This window comes from Drosophila albomicans, chromosome X (genome assembly GCF_009650485.2).
Source record: "Drosophila albomicans strain 15112-1751.03 chromosome X, ASM965048v2, whole genome shotgun sequence".
NCBI lineage: Eukaryota > Metazoa > Arthropoda > Insecta > Diptera > Drosophilidae > Drosophila > Drosophila albomicans.
Genome location: NC_047627.2, coordinates 19,415,885 through 19,439,233, shown reverse-complemented (window position 1 = coordinate 19,439,233; position 23,349 = coordinate 19,415,885). Strand labels below are relative to the sequence as shown.

Below are 23,349 nucleotides of genomic sequence, written 5' to 3'. Positions count from 1 at the left end.
AAAAAGCGATAAAGACCCGTCCGCAACATGGCAAAAGCGAGGACCACCAAGTCCGACCAAAATTCTCTCTCTCTCTCTCGCTATAATATATACTTATAGTAGAGCAGAAGGTCGATGGTCGCTTCGTCGTTTGTTCATTGCAACAAAATTCTATGCAACTTACTGTTCACCGACTACCGACCCCGCACCTCGCCCCCGCCTCCGCCGCTATTCACAGTCAGCCGTGCGGAAGCAGCTTCAGCGCCTGGCTGCGCGTCAATTGACAAATTGTCGGCCAACTGTATCAGAGAGTCAGGCTCTAGCCTAGAGGGCTTCTCTTCTTCTCCTCGGCCACGACGAAAGTCATCAGAACTTAAAGCTAATTTCATTTCGTTTCACTTGTGCCAAAATAAGCTCAAACCAATTTTGGGCTATTATTATTATTCATACGTTTCTGCGCTTTTGCCTTATTTATTTATCGTTTCGATGCCATCCGCAAGCAAAAGAAAGTGGCCATCATATTTCGTTGAGCGAGTCGTATGAAATTGAAATTTCAACTTTGCTACAAACACAAGGATACACTCTATTCGTTTCTAGGGTATCTGCTAGTCGTGTTTGAGCGGCAAAAGTCGTTTACGTGTGCTGGTTTCATTTTCTGTTTTTCATTTTCGCTTTGTTTATGTGGCTGTTTTGGCTGTCGTCTCTTTGGCACGCTTGTGCGCCCCGCAAAGTATGCAGAGCTTTTTTTTATATCGCATATTTTTTGCCAGGCGTCTTCTCAAAATAAATTACGTATACGCAATGCTAAATAAAAAACAAAAAAAAAATTTATGAATGTTCTTAGTGTGTCTTAAGCTAACAATGGCAGTGCAGAGCTTTTGTTTATTTTGTTGTATTGTTGCTTTTTGGGGCGTTCCATCCCCCGCAAACCTAACCCACACAAACTGCGCTGGTTTCCATTGTGTGTGTGTGTTGGTGTGTGTGTGTGTGTTTGTTTGTTTTGTTGGCGGCCCATTTGTTGTGTAAGTATTTTTAGTAACAGTGCTGAAAATACTTTAAAGACGCTTTCACAAGCACTCTCCCAGTCTCTCCATCTCTCTCTCTCTGTCTCTCTCTCTCTGATAATGATGCCCAAATGATGCGCACACACGCCACATAAATATACAGTATACAAATATACTATATTTAGTTATATACTCAGCTTAGCTGCAATCAAAATGACCTAACTCAAAACTTGTCAGCTATCAAAAAATGTCTCTGTGTGTGTTTGTAAGTGTGTGTGTGGTCATTGGTGTGCAAATCTTCAGGTTATTGTTGCCAGAATAAGCTAAAGAAAAAAATAATAAAACCCATCATTAAAATTTACATTTTTGCGGCACTTAAACTTTCCTGAATAAAATAAAACATCATGTTTGCAGTTAGAGTATGTTATATTAAAATAAATTTTTAAATAAAATAATAAGTTAGTTATATAACATATTTTGTGCTGTAAGTTAAATTCAGTTATAAATAAACTTAATAGACTTTTAATATATTTCTTGTCGTTAATAATATTCAGTTATTAATATACACATTATACACATGAATACAATTTTTAAGTGAAATATTCTAAAACATAAAAGAGTTAAGTTACCTCATTTTGGTTGCCAGTAAAATTCAGTTAAAAAGGAATTAATTTGAAATAAACTTTTTAGATAAAATAAGCTGAAAGCAAAAAAAGAAGTGCATATTTGTTTTATCTCTTTTCTGTAGCCAACTAAATTCAGTTATAAATCTACACATGAGTCAATTTAAGTGCAGGGTTAAAAACATAGTTTTCTAGATTTAAGTTTGTTGATGACTACATACATGCGAATGTCCTTTTGGTCTTTTTAAGCTAGGTGGCAGGACGAGTCACGTTCTTTGTAGGCCGCGCTAATTAGCGTCATTTGCAAGAGTGAAATGAATGAAATGTGTGAGTGTGTGTGGACTGAGACTGTGTGTGTGTGGGTTGCAGACTCGGGCTGTTGAGCTTTGAACTCGTCAACAAATTCCATGCTAATGTCATGCAAAACGCGACAATAACAATGTCATTTTTGCGTGTTGAGAGTTGAGCTCACATTTTATTTATTTCATTATGTTTTTTTTTTGTGGCTTTTTTTTGGGGGGCTGGCAGTCAGCAGTTAGTTTAGCCATAAATCACGCCCACCCCCGGCCACGCCCCAAAGTGAAAGTGGGCTAATTAATTAATTGGCAACTCTCGCGCAATCGCAATCGCAAACGTAATCGTGAATCTCGGAATCACAATCGCTATCGCAATCGACGCTCGCAGATCTGTTTTTGAGGCTGTGCGAAGTAACAAAAAATAAAAGAAAACGAAAAACATTTGCGTGACACTTTTGTTTGCTGCACGGAATTTGGAATTTGGGAAGGGGCTTAAAATGAATTGTCAGCGAAAAACAAACAGCAAACAATTAGCAGTTGTAATCCCCTCGCTTACCCCTCCCCCCACCCTCAGCTGAACAGTTAGTTTATCTCGGCAATCGACGGCACGCACTTCCCGACTATAGAGCCGAGCTCTTGAGATTTATGCATTTAGCTCACGGTACTCCACTCATAACTCATAACTCACAGCTTAAAACTGCCCCCCCCCCCCACTCTCCCTCTGCATACAGTTCGCCCCCTCACTCTGTGTGCTGTCTTAATCGACCCTAAGTGTCCCTTTGGCTGGGCAGGAATTTTTGGCCCCGTTTCGTGCTTGACGACGACAAATTAGCGCAAATGTTTGCCAAATGTTGCCACACGCGAATATTTTTGCTCGTTGCCAATGCCATTGTCATTGCTGAGGATAAGGGACAAGGGACTCAGGAGAAGGGACTGAGGCAATAACGACAGGTGGCTCAATAAAAAACACCTTGTCTTGATTAGTCGAATGTCCTTTATGAAGTTTTTGTCGTTGTCATAAATACCTGGCGAAAGAATGCCAATAAAAAATGCCCAACGAAACGAAACCAGCTGAATTATTAATATTATTATGTTCTTTACATCTTTAAGGGGGAAATTAACCAAAATGTGTGACTATTATATACCCTACATTAATTGTAAATCAAATTCCAGAGGTCTAATTTTATTTCACAAAATGAGTGACTATTGAAGACCCAACATTAAATGTCAATTAAGATCTGTCTTACATATTTTATTTTTCAAATTGAGTGACTTGGAAATACCCTTTATTAAATGTGAATCAATTTCCAGTTAAGATAATTGTAGTAGAATATCTTATATAAAATGTGAATCTAATTCTGTCTTAAATATTTTTAGCAGTCTAATTTTATTGCTCAAAATGAGTGACTATTAAATACTCTATATTAAATGTCAATGGAAATCTGTCTTACATATTTTATTTTTCAAATTGAGTTGACTTGGAAATACCCTTTATTAAATGTTAATCAATTTCCAGTTAAGATAATTGTTGTAACCTAATTTTATTCCTCAAAATAAGAGACTAAAAATATACCCTAGTCAGATTGTATTTTCCTAAGAGAGTGACTATAGAATATCTTATATACAATGTGAAACTAATTCTGTCTTAAATATTTTAAGCACTCTAATTATATTGCTTAAAATGAGTGACTTGAAAATGGCTTTTATTAAAGGTGAATCATATTACATCTTAAATAATTCCAGCAGTCTAATTTAAATTCCCTAAAGTGTTCATCGTAAAAGTAATTATAGTAATATATTTAAATTTGTATCACTAAAAAATGTATATAGTGGAATTAAACGATTTTTTTTAAATATAACAAGTTATCAAATAAAAATGATTGACTTGAAAGTAAACTACCTTAGAAGTACATAAAATTCTGTCTATAATATATTTTTAGCACTCTAATTTGATCTACAAAAAGTATTCAGTGGAAAAGTATTTAAATACAATACTCTAATTACTTTACTTAAAGGTTTTCTCGCACTAAATATTTCTTGCATTTCATTTAAAAATATTTGCGGTGAAATCAAATATATTTGTATATTTTAAAATTTTAAATTCTTGAGAAGAAATATATTTATTGTAAAATCAATTTCTGTGCTTCACTATCAACTTTAAGTTATTAGAAGTATTATTATTTTAGCAATTTAAAAATAATAATAAAAATGAGTCACTATAAAATATCCTATTAAATGTTAGGTAAACTCAATTTTTTACTTGTTTTTTAACCAGTCGTACTTTTAGTGCGTATCAAACATTTTTCGAAAATGTTGCACAAAAAATAGTTGTGTATGAATAGTTTTTTTTTTACAGCATTTTCGGTTTGGCCGCAATGCAAATAATTCTATTACTAACGTGCCACTATGTGGAGATTATTTTTGCACTCTCGCAATAATATTTGCAAGCAAACAAATGCTAAAATGACCACAACGAAATGCGAGTGTATGAAAAATGGAACAAAACATGGCAACATTTTCAAATGTTTATTGCCAGCTTTATTCCTTGTTTTTTGTTTGCATATTTCATGCTTGCGTTTGGTATTTTGATTTATTTCCTGTTGAATTTTATTTTATTTGCATTTTTACGAGTTTTATTTTTTAAATTATTGTTGCTCTAACACTCCGCGAATCATTTCGATTGTACTTTAGACAATAGATAACAACAACAACAACAACACCAATACAAACAGCAAAAGCCGTAGCAAGTAAATGTATTTAAATAAATTTTATTTCGTTTCACATTTTCAGTTTGGTTTTATTTCACGTTGTTTTTTTTTTTAACTTATTTGCAAGTATCCAACATTTCTTTTATTTAACGTTTACGCCGAAGCTTATGTGTATAGGTGTGTAACAGTGTATGTATTTGCTATGTGTATGTGTGTGTGTGTGTGTCTTCTTTTACATGCCTGTGTGCGTATTTCGTTGTTTGCCCATTGTTTGCGTCTGCCTTATGAAATATTTTAAGCACATCAAATTTTTATTATATTTCAACAAGTGTGCGAGTGTGTGCGTGTGTGTCTGTGTGTAACTGCTTATGTATGTGTGTGCCTGCGTATTAAATGAAGGGCGCCGAGCGGCAGAATTGTGGTTTGTCGACACGTCGACGTTCTGTGAGCCTTTTCGTCTTGTTCGCCCGGCATCTGGGATTTGATTGTTAGCTTGCCTCACACACACTCTCTCACACCCATGCACTCACACATATACACACCCACACATACGCACTAAGACACTCACATTCTCACATTCGCTGAACTGTTTTATGTGTTTCGGCTCTCGTTTTATTGCCGCTGTTGCTGCTGCTACTGGAAACATATGAATACCCTGTAAATTGTAGCAAGCTTCTTTTTGGGGAGACGTCGACCAATTATAAAATCGTCAATGTGTGCGTGCGTGTGTGTGTGTGTGTGGCATGATATTACAAAACTGATTGAAAATTGATGTGCGCTTAAGGAAATAATTCGCATCATGCTCATATTAACATGCGACATGCCGAAAGTTTGCTCGATTGTCATGTTCTTGGGGATGCAAAACAATTTGCCACAATTGGCGGCAACAACAAGCCGCAATAAAAAAAGTTATTCAAAGCAACGATTAGGCGAGCGAAGCGAATGACTAAGTATAAACTTTTTTCTTCCTCCTTCTCTGTGTTTTCGTTTTTTTTGCCAGACTTGTTTTAACTTTAATCTTGGCAGACTTGTAAGTAATTTGGAGCTGCTTTTAAAATGGCTTTGAACCTTGAAAACCATTTACGGATTTCAAGTTAAGAGCACACAAGCACATAGAGTTAAAGCAGCGCAACCCAACACACCAATTATACATACACAAACAATTTAGTGAGCAACAGTTTATCAATTAAAAGAAGAAAATGAATGAATTAAGAGAAATTATAAAATTGCTATACCTAATTCTCATTGCACGAAGTATTTGCAACTTGAAATATTTTCATATACAATACTTGAGTATTATAATTACAAAAAAACAAAAAAACGAATAATCCTGCCCAAATTATTTCCAACCATTCAACTCATTTCAATTTTATAATATATTTCACCAACTTTCTTATCTAAGTACTTTATATATGTATTTATAAGAATGAAAAATCTAAAAGCTGAAGTTGCTTTTAGTTAATATTTTAAGTTAAAATTTATATAAAAAAAAATTTTAAAAATATATATTTTCTCCTAAAAAATACTAAATATAGACTTTGAGGTAAAATGCTATAATATGGCTAACAATCTGGTATATTTTGCATACTAATGTACCACAATATGGATATACCAAATATAGCCATCGCTAGTTTTAGAACTTTTTGCAGTATATTTTTGATATTTTTGTAGAATATGATTTTATAAAAAATAGTTTGCGGATATCTCACAGTCGAGCACACTAGATTGTAGAATTCTTACTTGTTCCTTCTTCTTATTTTGAAAGACAGACTACAGAAAATAACACTGCACATTTTCTAATAAATATTTTAATAAATATGTATAATCTAATAAACATAAAAGTAGTTGAAACTCAGAAATATGTATTTTAAAATGGTTTCTGTATATTTTCTCTTTGCTTTTCTTGGTATTATTGTTCGAGTTTTCTTGGTTTGCTGGGGTAAAGCACAAGCGCACACTTTCCTACACACAGGCACCAAAACACGGACACATACACACACACACACAGACACGCATAGGGACAAACATACGCTCAGTGTGCAGCACTTAAGTAAGGTATACGAAACATGTTTGTCTTATATAATTTTTTGGTGCTCATGTCCTGGCCAATTGTCAAGCAAAGAAGCGTAAAAACAGTGTAAGCGAGAGGGGTAGCTAAACAGAAAGAGAGAGAGAGAGAGGACGTATTGTTAACTGGCGACCGAATGTTAGTGACTTTTATGCCTGCCCAGCTCGCATCTTTGTTGTGGTCAAAATCTTGACCCTTGCACATGGCATCGCACATGGTTCGAGTTGGTCCCGTTGAGATGGGCAGCTAGCCTCCAGAAAGAGTTGGCCAAGGGGGAAGAAAGAGTAGCTTGACTTGTCAGCGTTGCTCCAAACACAAAGTGACATTGATTTTCATTTCAACGAGAGGCAGCAGAAGCAGCAAGGCGAAAGAAGTCAGAGAACTCACATTTCGGCATTGCTTTTCATCTCGTTCCGCATTTCTCTCATTTTTCGTTTTCGTTTTTTTTATTTTTTTTTTGGTTCGCTTTCTGATTTGGTTTGGTTTTCGTTTGGTTTTCCTGTCTTCCTGCCATTGCGTCGCTGTTCAATTTTCAAAGCGAGTTACCAACAGCTGCTACTTAATTGGAATTTTTGTGCCGTTGCGAAAAATGTGGCATGCATTGTCATTTATGTTTGCTCTGCCGTTTTACAGCCTCTGCCTCCTCTTCTGGGTTTTTTCGGTTTTGGTTCTGCTTCTGGTTTTCGTTTTCGTTTCTGGCTTTGAGTCCTTGTCCCTATCTGCCGCCTAGGCGCCTCACTCTAAACTCACTCACTCACACACTCACTTGCTCATTCCTAGTTCCAAGGACCTGCTGCTGCGACACAGCTGGCGCTCATTTGATGCCGCTGATGCTGCTTGCAACTGTTTTTCTTCTTTCGTTTTCGCATCTTTTTTTTATGGAAATTTTTTTTTTTGACCGTCCACTCAGCATTCAAGATTGACATGTTGCCCGGACTCCGCAAGCTTCACATTCATTGTTGCCAATTGCAAAATAAAAACGACAAAAAAAAAAAATAAAGAGTTCTCAATCCAAGTTTCGAAACGTCAGCAAGAAATGAATAATTCTTGAAGCACATTTTTATGGCTCGAATATAAGCCTTAAAGCACTCTCAGCACTATAAACAGCATTCCGGAGCTACAAATAACCGAATTGCCAACTGCAATAAAGTTATCAAAATAACTGCAGAGTGTGCAGAAAATAAATAAATAAAAAACGGACTGATTGACTACATTTAAAATGAAGAAAATTAAGTTGGTTAAGCAAACAATTTAAACAATTTTAGAAAGACTTTTAGAAAATACCGATAAAGGAATTTTATAATACATATTTGAATAAAATTAATCAGAAAATTACTTCATTCAATATTTATTTCTTCTTACGAATATTTGAATTTTCTTGAAACTCAATTACAGAAAATGATTCATCAAATTGTTGAATGATTTTACTAAACTTTAAATACATTTTAAAAAACTATTAAATTAAAATTTTAAAAACATTTTTAGAAACTGTTAATGGAGTCACAAAATTAATTGGTAAAACCACACATTATACTTTATACTTTAATTTTCAGAACTTCCTAAATGTTTAATATGAACTAAATTTATATATATTTTATATATTTCCAAAATTGTTTTACATAATTACAAATGTATTTTAAAATATATTCAAAGCTGTTTTACTTAAAAAAATTCATACAAAGTTTTACTCAATATAAACTTTATTTTAAAATATTTCCAAAAACAATATTTTCCTAATACGAAATATATTTAAAAATATTTGCGGAAATGTTTATTTTCCTAATACAAAATATATTTAAATATATTTGCGGAAATGTTTATGAAATATATTCCCAAAGGTGTCTTACGTAATATGAATTCTAAAATATTTCCAGAAATGTTTCACTTAATAAGCAAATTTGTAGCTACAGTCAAGATTATAAAATGACTTGATTAGATGCTTGTTTGCTTCAAACATTTTCTAGACTTTAAGTTGTTTAACTTAATCAGGTTTCTTTGACGTTTTTTTTTTTTTTGGGTGGGTTTTTTGGTTTAAGTTTAAGCTTGAGTTTGGGTTTCCTAGAACGTCATCAGGCTGAAAATTGTTGGCACTTATCAGCTGGTTGTCTCAGTTTAAATGCAAATTAAATGCAAAATGTTGCTCACAAAAAAAAATAATATATATATAAACATTGCCACGCACACATATGCACATACACACACACACACACACACACGCATACTGACAATAATAATTATGCAAATGTTATGCCGTAATGTTGCCAAGATTCTTTTAGCCATCGCCTGAGTCTCCATTTCCATTTACATCTTTGCCACGCTTATGTTGCCATCCTCTTCCTCTTCTTCTCCCTGCCACGCCCCTCTCTCTCTCTCTCTCTGCCTCTCTGTGTGTGTGGCACCTCCCAATCGACATCTTTCAGCACTTGTCTCCACTTGGCTGATTTTATGTAAACAAAATGACGTACGCCTTGAGGTGGTTTTCTTTCTCAGTATTTTTTTTTTCTTTTACCTGGATTTCGACTGCAAATTTCTTCTGCGTGGCAACGGAAACCAAAAAGAAGGCAACCCGAAACGAATGGTGGAAAAGAAAACCGAAGGAAGCCAAACAACAGCACAAGAAAATATAAAGAAAAAAAAAAAACAAGTAAGAAAGTTACAGTCGAGTGTGCTCGACTGTGAGATACCCGCTACCCACTTTTAATAAAGGCAAAATATTGCGGTATCATTTTCAAAATATACCGAAAATACTAAAAAATACTAAAAAATATACCAAATGGTATGTTTGGTATATCGATATAGTACCCCATTCAAAATATACCATAGACGGCACAATGTACCAGATTGTCAGCCAAAGTAACTCAGACCCCCAGTAAGTAGGCGTTTTTGCCCATACAAAAGTATTTCTTTAATAACTTCCACAATTTTTATCTGATCGCAACCAAATTTTCAGGAATCATAACTACTGCAGTAATTATTGTATATACCAAAACTCTAGCTTTAAAATTAGGCTTGTTATTTGATTTTTTTGATTTGCGGGGGCGGAAGTGGGCGTGGCAAAAATTTGAAACAAACTTGATCTGCATGCAAACATAACAAATGCTATCGAAAAAAATGATAGCTCTATCTCTTATAGTCTCTGAGATCTAGGTGTTCATACGGACGGACGGACAGACGGACAGACGGACATGGCTATATCGTCTCGGCTGTTGACGCTGATCAAGAATATATATACTTTATAGGGTCGGAGATGCCTCCTTCTACCTGTTACATACATTTCCTGCCGGCACAAAGTTATAATACCCTTCTACCCTATGGGTAACGGGTATAAAAAAACACACAAACTGAGCAACGCAAATCTCTCGGCTCGCGGGCAAATGCGCATAACTCGTTTGAGCTGAAAGGAAGCAGGATGAGCCGCCATCTCAGTCGCAGCATCTTGCGACTCTCAATGAGGTTGAGGATGTCATTTCTGGCCAGGAAACTGTTGTTGTCTGTCTGCCAAACTAAATGACTGCTGCTGCCTCTGCCTTTTTTTTTTGTTTGGGTCTTAGTTTTATGTCTTTTAACTAACTGAATTGCTGAAAATGAGCTTATGTAAGTAAATTTTTGTGCGGCGGCGATTTAAAACTGTTCGCTGCCAGAGATCTATTATCTGTCGTCCACTCTTTGCAGCTGCCACACCTTCAACACACACACACACACACACACACACAAAGGCAAATAACATTCAAATGGAATGGGGAGGGGAAACCTTTTAAGCACCTAAAACGAAAACTGGGTTACCACTAAAATGCACATGAGTGCACCACAACGACAACGACAACGACAAACCGAGAGAAGAGGAGAGAAGAGAGAGAGTTAGAGGAGCACAGCTTGAAAACAGCTGGAACGTATAGATAGTTGCTCTGCAAAAGTTCTTTAAAACGACAGAGAGAGGGAGAGAAGGGAAACAACATACGAGTATTTCCAAGTAAAGTGCATAAAGCTGTTGTCTTTGTGTGCGCTTGTTTGTCCATGTGTGCGTGTATGTGTGTGTGTTCGCAGCGCGGTTTTTAGATGTATTTTAAAAGATTTAGCACACTTCCCTTGGGCGCCAAAATGCTGGACACACACACACACACACACACAGAGAATGAGAAAGCGACAGTTGACAGCGACGAAGTGGGGAAGTTTTACAGATAAACTCAACCGAGCGACAAACCAAGAAGAGGGAAGAGAAGCAAAGCGAAGTAATGCAATGACAACCGCAGATAAACTGCAGGCGAACAGCAACTTCAGTTCAGTTTCAGCTGTGAGCTGTGTGGACCAAAGCTGGGTGTGAAGCAAATGTGAAACAATTCCGCTAATTGCAAAAAATGCAAGCGACTCAACGAGCAATATAACTAAGCGAGAGAAGGATTGGGAATGGGAGTGGGAGTTAGAGCGAATAAGCACGATGTGGGCAGTCGAAAAAGGTAGAAAAAGAAAAAAAAACACAGTTGTGCTTTAAGTCAAGTGCAATGCTTTGGCAACCGCGTGAAGAACGCAAAAGGCGCTACACTGTAAAAGTGCAAAGCAAAAACAACAACAACAACAACAACAGCAAATTCAACACAGCTGATGAAAGCGGAGAGCGACTTTAATATACCCTGTAAAATTCATTGCAAATCAGTTATTACTACGTGCACTTTTTAAAAGGTTTAGCTCAAAGTAGATGGCAGATTTTAACTAACTTATTAGAACAACTAGTTAACTATTTTATTAGAACAAAATTTGATTATTATAAAGAGGTTTAGGCTGAAGGCATTTGCTGCCTGTGCTTTAGTCATTGTGTTACTATTCATTTTAATTATATATAAATTTTATAAATAAATAAACAAAGAGGTTCATAAAATATGACAACATGCAGCTGTGAACGTTGAAATAGCAGTGCGGCAGAAAGAAAACTACATATTTCGTTTTGTTAGTTGATCGAATGAATTGAATGAATGATTGAATATTGTTTTTGTAAGTTGAAATTTTTCTATTGCTTTTTTGCAATTGCACAACGTTTTGGCTGCCCACTGAAATAGCAGTTGTCGAAAATTTTGAGAATTTTGCGAAAAGTAAGTTTAATGAAGTTCAGTTGTAAATTATACAATAATTCATTATATAAAAAAGAAAGAAAAAATATATACAAATTAAATTTAGTTAAAATATATAACAATCAGATATATTTTATCATACGCGATTATTATTAAGAGAAAAATAAAAATGCATAGCTTGCTTCATAGAAATCTTTGTAGCAAATTTGAAGATTTTATTTTCACACATCATACATAACATACATATTATACTACAATTCAACTGAGCTACTTAAATATCACGCCCTTTCAAGCCGAAATTCAATGGGCACATCGTGTAAAAGCAAAAACAAGAACAAAAACTGAAAGCCAAAACCAAAAGGAAAGCAAAAGCGAAAGCAAGAGAAACGCATTTGCTGCCCTCACTTAAATTGTTCTTGTTCTTCCCACTGCTGTTGTTGTTGTTGTTGAGGTTGTTGCCTAAGCTAAGCCAAGTTTTACTTAATTTGACTTCACTCTGCTGATTTCATTTGGACAACGTTGAAGACGACAACGAGTTTTCCACGTGCTTCAGCGCAGATTTTCTTGCAATTTAATTAATTTAATTTGGTTTTGGCTTTGGCTTTAGCCAGCGAATGGAAATGGCAATGGCAAGCACGGAGATTGGCAAAATGCGCGTCGGAGGTTGCAACTTGCAAAAACGTCCATGGTCACTTCACTTCACTTCTCTTCACAGTCTCCGGCTCAGCTTGAGCTTGCAGTTGTTCCAGCGACCAACCACACGACTATTTTGCAGCTTGGCTCTTGAGTGTTGCATTTTTCTCACGCTTTTAATTAAACATTGCCAGCCACAGCCACAGCGTATGCTACATTTTCCTCACTCTCTCCTTCTCTCTTGTGCATTTTCTTCGTCATTTTCTCCCACACTCTTCGTCTACATCTTTGGTGTGCTCGCTTAAAAGTTACGCTTTAGCTGTATTTGTTTATTTCTTTCTCTCTTTTGTTGCCTTTGTTGCTGCTATTTAGAATTGCGAGCTTATCGCTTTGTTGTTCCACTTATTTCACTTTCTTTTTGTGTTTGTGTGTGTGTTGACAGTTGTATGGAGTATCTCTAATTCCAATGGATTTTCCACAGAAATTCATTTGGCCACAGCCAAATCATAATTACTTACTCAATTACACACACACAATTTCCACGAACATAATCATCAGCATTCTCATTTCTTATGTGATCTCAAGAGTAGTCGTTAATTGCTTTTGCCTAATACTATTTTTATTCATTTTGTTTAGTTATTCAATATATATAAATAATTCTTTTAAATTACTGTGCAATAAAAAGGTAAATTTAAGAAAATTATCCATTTAATATAAGACTACTTGAAATATTCTATTTTAAAATAACTACCCAAAAAAAAGCAATAACTATATAACCATTATATGGTTATGATTCTCAGTTGATTTATATATTGTTGCTTTACTCCTAGTGACTAATGTTAAATAGTTTTTAACATCTTAAACAGATTAGACTAGTTGTGAGTTGTATAAGTTTAGTTTAGAGTTAAGTTTAAGCAAATGCAAAAATACAACTTAAAGTAATTATTATTATTTGTTGCTACCAAAATTATTTTTAATTTTAAAATTTCTATATGAGAGTTCAAAATGCTAAATGTAGAATAACTTCGTTAGCGTCTGTAATGTAATATAATTTTATATTTTTTTATTTTATGTAAGCCAACACTATAAAAATGTTTATAGAAATATCGATTGAAGCTGTTAAAGATCAAAGTAAGAACACGACTTCTCTCTCTCTCTCTCTTTCTCTCGCTCGTTTAAATATAGTTAAAATAAAGGCAATTAATGAACTTATAGTATTATACATATAAACAATCGTAATATTACTGATTTATAACACTTGGACGTATAATTTGTGTAAAAATTGTTCTTTAATTTATCTGAGTATTTTGCAGAGAAAATCTATTTTAAAATGTCGTTTTACACAATCAGTTTTATTTTAAACAAATTCAGTCACACTGAGTTACAGAAATAGTAAAAAGTTTCAGCTAAAAACAGCTCGTCTGATTAGGCAAATAATGTATTATTTGCAACAAAAGTTTAATATGAAATAGCAAATGCAACCACAACAACTTGACTAAATAATCTTTAAGCATTATGTACTCTTATTTGACGATGTGTGATAAAACGCAAGCATAGCAAAATAAATATAATTTTTAAAGCTCAGCAGCAACAACAACAACAGCAACAACAAGGACAATTACAGTTGAACGGCATTTGGGTGTAAATAAAGTAAGTAATGGGAATGAAAGCGCGACAAAAACGCCATTAGGGCAATTTTATACAGTGGCTGAGCAATTGAGAAGAGATCGTAAACCGCAGGAGTCGGCGAATCGAAAGTGGATGAGTGAGGGGGGGAGGACTAAGGATGAAGAAGACCCACTGCTGATTAATGGAGCACCTATTGTCATTAAACTATTTGGGTCAAATGGCGCTGCGACAAATGCGAGCGAGAGATTTGCCGTTAACTAATTTGGTGGGCACAAAGGCAAAAAGGCGAAGTAGTTGGCGCGAGGGGAGGGAGGTAGAAAAAGGCAAAAAGGCGAAACCAATCTAATGCTAAAAACAAAACACAATCAACGATGACAACGTTGCTGCTGCTGTTGCTGCTCTCATGATGATGACAATGATGATTATTGTCGAGGAGGAGCAAGAAAGGAAAAAACAAGTAAATGCGAGAGAGATATGATGATGATAGTTTGGGGGGCTATTTGACTCCGCTGACTAACAAGGATAATTGCAAAAGGAAGTAACAATAAACTCAATGTTATCGAATCGTATCCAGTTATAGACAGAGCAACCAGCAGCCACATTGACTACGTTCTTCTGTGTGTGTGTGTGTGTGTGCTTGGGCTGGAAAACAAAGGCTCAGACTGAGGCTGGACCCGGAGACAGCGACAGCGACAGCGACAGATACGAGCACACAATGCGATCCGGGTCCCCTGGCGGGGAGTCCCAGCAGCTGAAGCCTCAGGAGCAGCAGCAGCAGCCAAAAGCAAAATGTTTGCGAGAGCGCGCAATCAGCGTAAAATGCGCCACGCTTTGTAAGTGAAACGATAAAACAAAAAAAAAAAAAAACAAAAAAAAAAACAGCAGCAACGAAAGAAAAGAAAACTGGGAGAGTGGCAAACTGGATGGCAAAGGGACTTACGAACGGAACTGGGCAGCAGCAGAAGAAGAAGAAGCAGCAGCAGCGAAACGACGAACGTTGCAAACAGTCGAGCAAAAATAATAAAATGTCCTTTATTGACGCAAGGACTGAGCGAACGCAGGGCGATTGTTTTCAGGTTTTTCCTCTGTTTTTCTTTTTCATTTTTTTGTTATTTGTTTTACCAATGCCAAACGTTCGTCGCTCTTTCGTTTCCCTTTGCTCGCTTGATTCCCCAAACATCCAGCAGCTGCTGCTGCTAGTGACTTTGATGCACACAGACTGAAGCTGTAAATGTATCTGTATCTGCATCTGTATCTGTATCTATAGCTGCATCTGTATCTGCAAGGGAATCATCTCAGCTTCAGCTGCAGTCTCCAATGCAATCAGTACGTCTGTCAGCGGAGACAGTCAGACAGAGCAGAGCGTTGCCAAAGTTTATAATCAATTAGTTAATTAAATGTTATGCACATGGACCGCACAACAACTCAACAGCTGCAGCTGCAGATGCAGCTTAAAACTCACACAGTGAAGGGAAATCTTAACGCAGCATTTAACTTGTTTTATTAAAGGACTTTCTGCGACAGCACAGCTTAAAAGCAATTATCGAGGTCCACTTCCAATTGATTTTTAAGCGGAAAACCAATTTATCAAGTATACGACAAAAAATTGTATATTAATTTCAAATATTCAATTTCATTATTAAAAAATTAATAAACTCTAGTATTTCTCAAATTAATGTATTAACAAACTAATATTCGTTAGTTTTGAATATTTCCTACAGAATAAATATATAAAGTATACGCCATGTTAGAACGCAAAGCAAAATAATTTACTCTGATGAAAGAACTTTAAATAAAAGGAAATTATAAAAGTGTAATAATGTAAACCCAACTGTTGATGTGGGTTATTGCTGAATATGCAGCTGAGCGAAATAGCCGGATCAAGTATACGCCATGTTTTAATTGATACATTTTAAATATGACTCGAATATTCTAAAATGTCCCCTATCAACATAAGACTAATTGTTAATTTTTTTGTTTTTTTTTGCAGTTGCACAAATGTATAACAATATCAAGTATACGTGATGTTAGCGTGTAAAACAAGAATATGTAATTTGAAGAATAGTTTTCAGCTCTAATTAAATAATGTTATGACAAACTGTTGATTTTTCAATACTGTTCAATTATCAATATAGCTGCAGAGCAAATACAAAAAAAAATTAAGTATACGCTGCGTCTGCGAGCGATACAAAATTATTTATTATTATAAATAGAAAAACAAACTATTCATTTTTGTTATTATAAAATATTTTTTGTAGCTGCACAGCGGAATAACAATATCAAGTATACGGCGCCTTGTACGTAATGTACAATTATTTACTTTGATGAAAGAATTTTAAATAGAAGAAAAAAATGAAAGTGAAATAATGTAAAACCAAACTTTTGATTTTGGTTCTTATTGCACATGCAGCTGAGCAAAACAGCCGCATCAAGTATACGACACGTTATTAATTAATTAATTTTAAATTGAATATAGTGACAAACTGTTGAATTTGGATATTGCTGAATACCTCTTGCAGCATCGAAGTTAAACAAAAATACCAAGTCTTGTCAACACGCAATACAAAATTATGTATTTTTTTCGAATGAATTTCGAATGCAAATATTTTCAGTACAATATTCTTAATTTAATGTGATGACTACTGATTTTAATTATAAGCATAGAATAATATCTCGAATACATTTTAAAGCATTTCAATTTATTGTTAATAGTTTCCTTTTTGCAACTGAATCAAACTTCTACCAAATAAATTTATTGATAAAAGTTTCTTCCGTCCAAATCAATCAAAGTTCTTGCAATTTTCTAACAGCAAGGCAATGAACACATGTCTTTGTTATATTTGGTTATGCAACATTATAAGTTTTGTGTTTTCTGAAGAAGATATTTAAAGCTAGTTATCTGCATTAAGTGTGAGGCGAATGTAAATTTCGGAGAGTTCGTTGAAATTCAATTTTACAAAATTCAAAATGTTGAAGAAGCACAACTGAATAACAAATGGAAATAGGTAAATGTTACATATTATTTGGATTAGGTTACGTGAGTGAATACTATACTTTGTATATTTTTTATGTAGCGAAAGAGATCTAATGACGGCACAACCCTCTTATGTATGGAGAGTACAGTGCGCGCCACTTTCTCATCGACACCGCTGGATCTTGGCATCGCAGTCGGCAGAACTGAAAGAACCCCCGGCATAGGCTGCAGTCCAATGCTTTGCCGTGACGATAAATAAATCATGCTTTTCCTTATACTGCGTGGACGCCACAATGTTCTGTGGCTCGTTCGGCTCGGGAGCAGATAGCAGCGCCTGAAGCGATAGCAATGTTGTGCGCAATGTTATCGCCGCTGACCAACTGAACTTCAGTTTGTCCTGACAGATCATGCCAGATACGAACGATATATTCGGATACCAAATACATGTGGTGAAACGCACTTTTGGCGGCTCAAACGGATAGTCATCCGGTACTTTGATCTCCAGCGCAAACCGGCCGCCCTCGTAGGGCGTGTCCTTAGGACCAATTATCTCAGCACGCAATTCGGTCCAGCTTCCGTTGACCAGCTCGATTTTGATCCAACCCTGACGAGCTTCCTCGCTCTGCAGCAATTTGACCAGCTCGCACTTGATACGCACCACGGAAATGTTTGCCATTGTCGCTTGCCTTGTCACCTGTTAATTAAGCTAGATGGCTGATCTATGGCTTTATCTTTGGGGAAATATTACTTGCTTTTTTCGTTTTGTTTGGATGGAGCCCTAGCAAATGCTTTGAAATATTACTTGCTTTTTTCGTTTTGTTTGGATTCGAAATTGATGGAGCCTTAGCAAATGCTTTGCAGTTGACGCAGCTCGAAAAGCACACTAAAGTGATTTTTAGTTCAAGTTGAAAACAAAGTGTGCTAATCAAATGAAAGTGTCTGACTTTGCAGCTGACAAAAATGATAACTGATGGAGTTGACACGAAACTTTGTTGATGTCGTAACACATACATACAATCACTTGTTACGCGCCCAAGTGGCTGCTGATTCGCTTTGTTTGCATCTTTTATTTTTTTTTTTTTGATGCTGTTCTATTTTGTTGCTTTCTGTCATTCATATTCGTGCGTCGCACTGTGCGTATGCGCGTTTTTAATTGCCAGGCCAAGCCAAGCCAAGCCAAGGCAAAGGCACAGGCAAAGGCATGACGTCGCTCATACGCCGCGTGTGACAAATCAACAGGATATATGCTGGCGGGACACCATGTCCTATTGCTGTCATGGCCATTTGTTGCGTGCCAGCGAGCACCACATAAACCTCCTCACATTCCTTGCCCCCCTCCACCCCTACTCTTACTCAATTACAGTTGCCATCTGCCCAACGCCATTTCCTTCTCCATTCGCCGCCCTCCCCCGCCGCACACACACTTAATCCCCATTCGCTGGCCCCGTTTTCATGCACATTTATCGTGATTAGCTATTAATTGATAATAATTAACTTGAGCACATGGCACAACTGTCAGAGCCACGAAGCAGCAACGAAGCAACGCAGCATCAACAACAACAACTGAAACAACAACTGGGGAACAAGGAAAGCAACTAAAAGCCATATTAAGAACATTCCCGCTTGGAGATTTATCTGCCCCTCCCTGCTTATCGATATTGACTATTTGTTTCTGTCTACGCATCTATTTCCTACCCCGCACTCTCCAAATGAAATAAACTTCTTTGACATCGCTTCTTGCTTCTTGTTTCTTCTTGTACTTCGCATAGAAGCATTAGCATACATTACTTAACTTTAAGCAAATACAAGAGAAGAGAACACACTTCAACACATTAGCAAGTGCTTTGCACAACTTTTGACACACTCTTGTGCAAAAATTTAAATAACTCACTTCAAAATAATTAAGCACTCTGCCAAAATAAAAAAGAAACACTGTCACAGTTCATTCAAGGAAATTTTCATTCGCTTAAGTGGTGTTTCATTTAGCATAGTAAAAATAAATTGTTAACACTTTTGAATACTTACATTGCGCGCTTTGGAATTTTACTCGAGTTTGCATTGATCTCTTTTCTCAAACTTTGTTTCCTTTTGCTTTTCGCTTTCGCTTTTCGCACTTTATAGTCGCGGACAATTTCAATTTTACTTTTTAGATTTTTTATTCTATTTCTTTTGCGGCTTATTATTTCAATATTTATATAAATTATATGCACATTTACACTTATCAATATATATATATATTGAAGCAAAAAAAAAAGAACAAAAACAAAAAAAAAACCTCAACCAAACTAACCAAACACGATAAAAAAAAGTGTGTTTAATTGCCGACGGTTTATTTTGAATAAAATACTAGATTGATTGTATTGAGACAACAAAAAAACATTGCACGCAGCGTGATGGAGTTGATATTCGAAGTTGATTCTTGATTTGTGATTTGAGTTTTCGATGAAACTGAGAAACTGATAATTTTGAAAACACACAGAAATTTGTTTGTCGAAACACTTTTGAGTATATATATTTTGGTTTTGTTATTTTATTGGTTTTGATTTTGAGAATTTTTTTGGTTAGTCAAAGTATTTATTTTTCGGTTATTGGTTTTGAATTTTGATTAATGTTGTTCGAGCTTATTGTTTTTTGTTTGCTGAATTTTGTTGTTGTTATTGTTGTTGTTGTGGTTGTGGGAGAGACTGAGAGAGAGAGTTTGTGATGTTTGCTTGATTTTGATTTTAATGGCTGGTTGGCTGCTGCTGCGTGCTCCGTGCGGCACGTGCGAACACGTTCAGATTTCATAACCAACTGTCGAATCAGTCTGGCCAACTAACCGACAAGAGCTGCCTCAGCCGACAGCCGACAACCGACAGCAGCCGAGCCGAATGCTGCTCCTCGATGCCTCGATGCCTCGATTGCCACGAGTGACGACGACTCGAAAAAGCCTTTCGAAATTCGTGTCGTTTGGGCGCTTGCCTTTGCTCTTTCAAGATGCCGCTATTAGCAACACACACACACACATAGATAGAGACACACACACACACAAACCCATTTCCCTTGGGCTTGACAGACTTTGGGGCGCTGTTGCTGTTGCGCCTTGGACAGGTCAGCATTGTCAACATTGGTTCTTTGCCTGATAAGCGACTCGCTTGCTCTCTCGCTCTGGCAGTTGCTCTCTCTCTCGCTCTGTGTCTCTCTTAGACTTCCTCACTCACACTCGGGTTTCTCTTCACTTTTCGAATGTCCTCTCACACTCTCTCTTTCGCCTCGCTCTTCAATGCTTGTGGCTTGTAGCACACTTTTATAACAGCTTGGCAAACGCTTGTCGCACTTTAAATGAAATGCGTATTAAAGCGAGGCATGTTGCCTACTCCCTCTTTCTCCCTCCCTCTCTCTCTGTCTCTCACTGCCAACTGCTGTGTGGCACTTTGAGCGCGAATGCCTCAAGTGTTGCACATTATAAAGCTGAAGCCAGGCATAAAACTTTGACCATTAGCCGCATTAATGTGCCGCGCGGCAAATTCGTCAGCTGGTCAGTGGTGCATTGATTGTGCGGCGGTGCCACAAGGCGTTGAGTGGCTTATCGCAACTTGTATTGACAACTTTGCCCAGCACCACCACAAAACTGCGATATGCGATGCCACCCAAAGAACTCCATTTCCGCCCTTCTTCAATCCCACTCCACTTGTTTCCTCACTTAGCATTCTGCTGGGCAGCCAAAGTTGTCATTTCTCATTCCATTCAAGGGCTTGGCACTGACTCCACTGAAGTAGAGCCCCAATTGAATATACTATAGTAAAAACGTTCTACAATATCTACAAATGAGTTGTTTATTCTTTGCAGCAACTACTGAAATATCAATTATAATTCGAATGTCATCTCTATCATTTAGTCTAAAATTAAAATAAATCAAATGCAAGTGAACATCTTAGAAATATGTAAGAAACACAAAAGAGCTACAGACGAGTGTGCTCGACTGTGAGATACCCGTTACCCACTGTGAATAAAAGCAAGACAGTGCAGTATTTGTATACTGATATAAACAATTGTAATACTAATGTCATCTCCATCATTTTATCTAACAATCTTCCTTTAAATAAAGTACGAGTATAACTAAATAAAATGACATTGAACAAAAAATTAAGACAAAGTTTGATACTGAAACTGAGTTGGTAAATTATATTTTAATCATATTGAAAAATAATATTAATAATAATCACAACATATGATATAATATATTCACAAAATTTAATTTTCATATTCTATATTTTGAAACATAACATTTTTTAACCTTTTTTAAATTACATTTTAACTAAAACGAATCTCAAATGCCGAAAAAATGTATATTTTATATGCTGTTTGTTGTGTTTCTTAAAGAACACAAGAAACCCGAAATTTAGAATGGACATATTTTTAAAAAACACGCTCTTATTTATAATCTTCGTCGCCAAATTGTAATGTTTGTGTACACAAAAGAACTAAAATATACAGTTCTGTAAAATTTACTATTTTAATGCGCACAATTATTGGAAATTGAAATATTACTGTTCAAATGTTAATAGCGCAGAAATAAAATATCATGTCTTAAAAGATGCTGCAGGTTCTAGCATCAGATGGATCTTTAGCTTGCTTTAAACATTTTGAGAACAAAGCTCAATTTTTGCTTCCTTAGGAGTTTAAGTACGATAACTAATAAAGGATATTTTGTGAACACTAGCAAGCTTTGAATTTTATTGGAAAATTAGATTGCTGTCTTCACTTAATTAGGTTTTGGAATTCTAAATTGAAATTCTTCAGTTTCTTAAAATTAAATAATTTTACATATAGCATTTGGTTTGGTATATATACATATGTATATAGCATAGTTTTTTCCTAGCCGCTGTAGCTGCTTGGTGCATAATTAAATTTCTATGCAATCATAATTTAAGTTATAGTTTCTGTTCGTTCAAACTCTGTTCAAAATCATTTTCTACAGATGCTTAACATAATTATGTTAGCTACATTTACGAATAGTAGATAGATAGATAGTTTATCTTATCGCTAATATCGTAAGTTAATTGAATCTTGAACTATCAAATGAAACCAACATGTCGTCTCTTTTCGGTGTAATTAATTGTTTATTAATGAACTTAGTCATCGCCCAGATTGATACTTTCATGTTTGCATATAAAACTTGCATCACACAATTGCAAAGAAGAGCAAATAGTTAAACACTCACAAAAATTGCAAAGTAATTAGTATAGAAATTAAGGAACTGAAAAAGGTGAGGGCAAGTCGGAGACTGCACAAAAATATAAGTTTCATAGAGCTTATTTAATTTGCCAGCTTAGCTGAACCCAAACCAAATGAAGCAGCAAGTGTGACGCAAAGTTGAAGTGATTGTTTAAGGATTTGCATGCTACACAACCACATACAAACACAAACACACACACTACAACACATAGAAGTAAGCGGAAGCTGGTGCTGAGGCAATATAAGTAGAGGCCTATAACACGAGGACTACACGACACTCTCACAGCGGGCCAGTTAACTTGAGTTGAGTTTGGGTTGACTTGACTTGAGTTGAGCTGAATTGGTTGGCCTTGGCTTTCAGCTTTTAGCTTTTGGTTGGCAGGCACGGAATGCAACAATTTATGCGGCTCACTTCAGGCCAATGCGAGAGGAGTGGCTGTCAACGAGGCGCCGCAAGAGTCCGGCTTGGAAAATACCAAAAAACAGCAAGCGAACTTGGCCACAAGTTGTGCACTTGGCTACAATTCGCAACTCGCAAGTCGCAACTCGCAAGTCGTAGTGCAACATAGAGAGAAAGAGACAGAGAGAGAGAGAGAGAGAGAGACGCGAATGACACATGTTACTTGAAGTGTTCTCCTGTGGGTTTCTGCACCACGGGAGCACCTCCAGAAGCTAGACCACGACCACGACCACGACCACGTAGAGCAGACCACTCTCACATGGGGTGGGAAAGAGAGGGAGAGAGAGAGAACGGGAGGCCACTATGACATATTGTATCCACAAGCGTACGTGCCTTGTGTGCCAACTAAAGAAAGTTTTCTTGCAACGCCGCCACAAGCTCAAGCTCAAACTTCACATCTCCTACTCTAATTCCTCCTACTCGATGTTGTTGTTGTTGTCACTTGACTTGTTTACGGCCGCGTTCGTCGTACGTTGTCCGGGTGTAGACTTTGGTTTTTATGCGGCTCACACACATAAATTATATGAAAGACATATTAGTTGGTTGATTTTGATAGTGGCCAAACTTTGGCTAAGCATTAAAAACTGCCCTCAAAATGTCTCACATGATGGCCTCCTCTTCCTTCTCTTTCTCTCTCTCTCTCTCTCTCTCTTTTATCTTCTTAGCCCAAGTTTATCCATTTTGTTGGTATATAT

General features: G+C 36.3%; 2 protein-coding genes across 8 annotated transcripts in view; both read right to left on the bottom strand.

Annotated features, from left to right (window-relative positions):
* The window catches only part of LOC117572602 (dopamine D2-like receptor), a 77,276-nt gene extending 58,073 nt beyond the window's left edge, over window positions 1-19,203 (bottom strand). For 4 of the 7 annotated variants that reach the window (XM_034255541.2, XM_034255566.2, XM_034255547.2 and 1 more), the window contains exon 1: window positions 19,003-19,201. The gene's annotated coding sequence lies outside the window, so the exon portion shown is untranslated. Of the gene's footprint in view, window positions 1-19,002 lie in introns of all 7 variants that reach the window. The other 3 variants (XM_034255557.2, XM_052002254.1, XM_034255575.2) reach the window with 2 other exon arrangements.
* LOC117572627 (ubiquitin-conjugating enzyme E2-22 kDa-like) lies at window positions 17,141-17,862 on the bottom strand. The gene is made up of 2 exons (XM_034255587.2): window positions 17,780-17,862; window positions 17,141-17,671 (listed from the first exon to the last, which is right to left on the bottom strand). Exon 2 carries the CDS (start codon window positions 17,651-17,653, stop codon window positions 17,141-17,143), a length of 513 nt encoding a protein of 170 aa, XP_034111478.1. The 5' UTR covers window positions 17,654-17,671; window positions 17,780-17,862.
* Window positions 19,204-23,349: the final 4,146 nt, after the last annotated feature.

Excerpts from the sequence above, each read along its gene's own strand:
- LOC117572627 (XM_034255587.2), bottom strand. The coding sequence starts at position 17,653 with ATGGCAAACATTTCCGTGGTGCGTATCAAGTGCGAGCTGGTCAAATTG.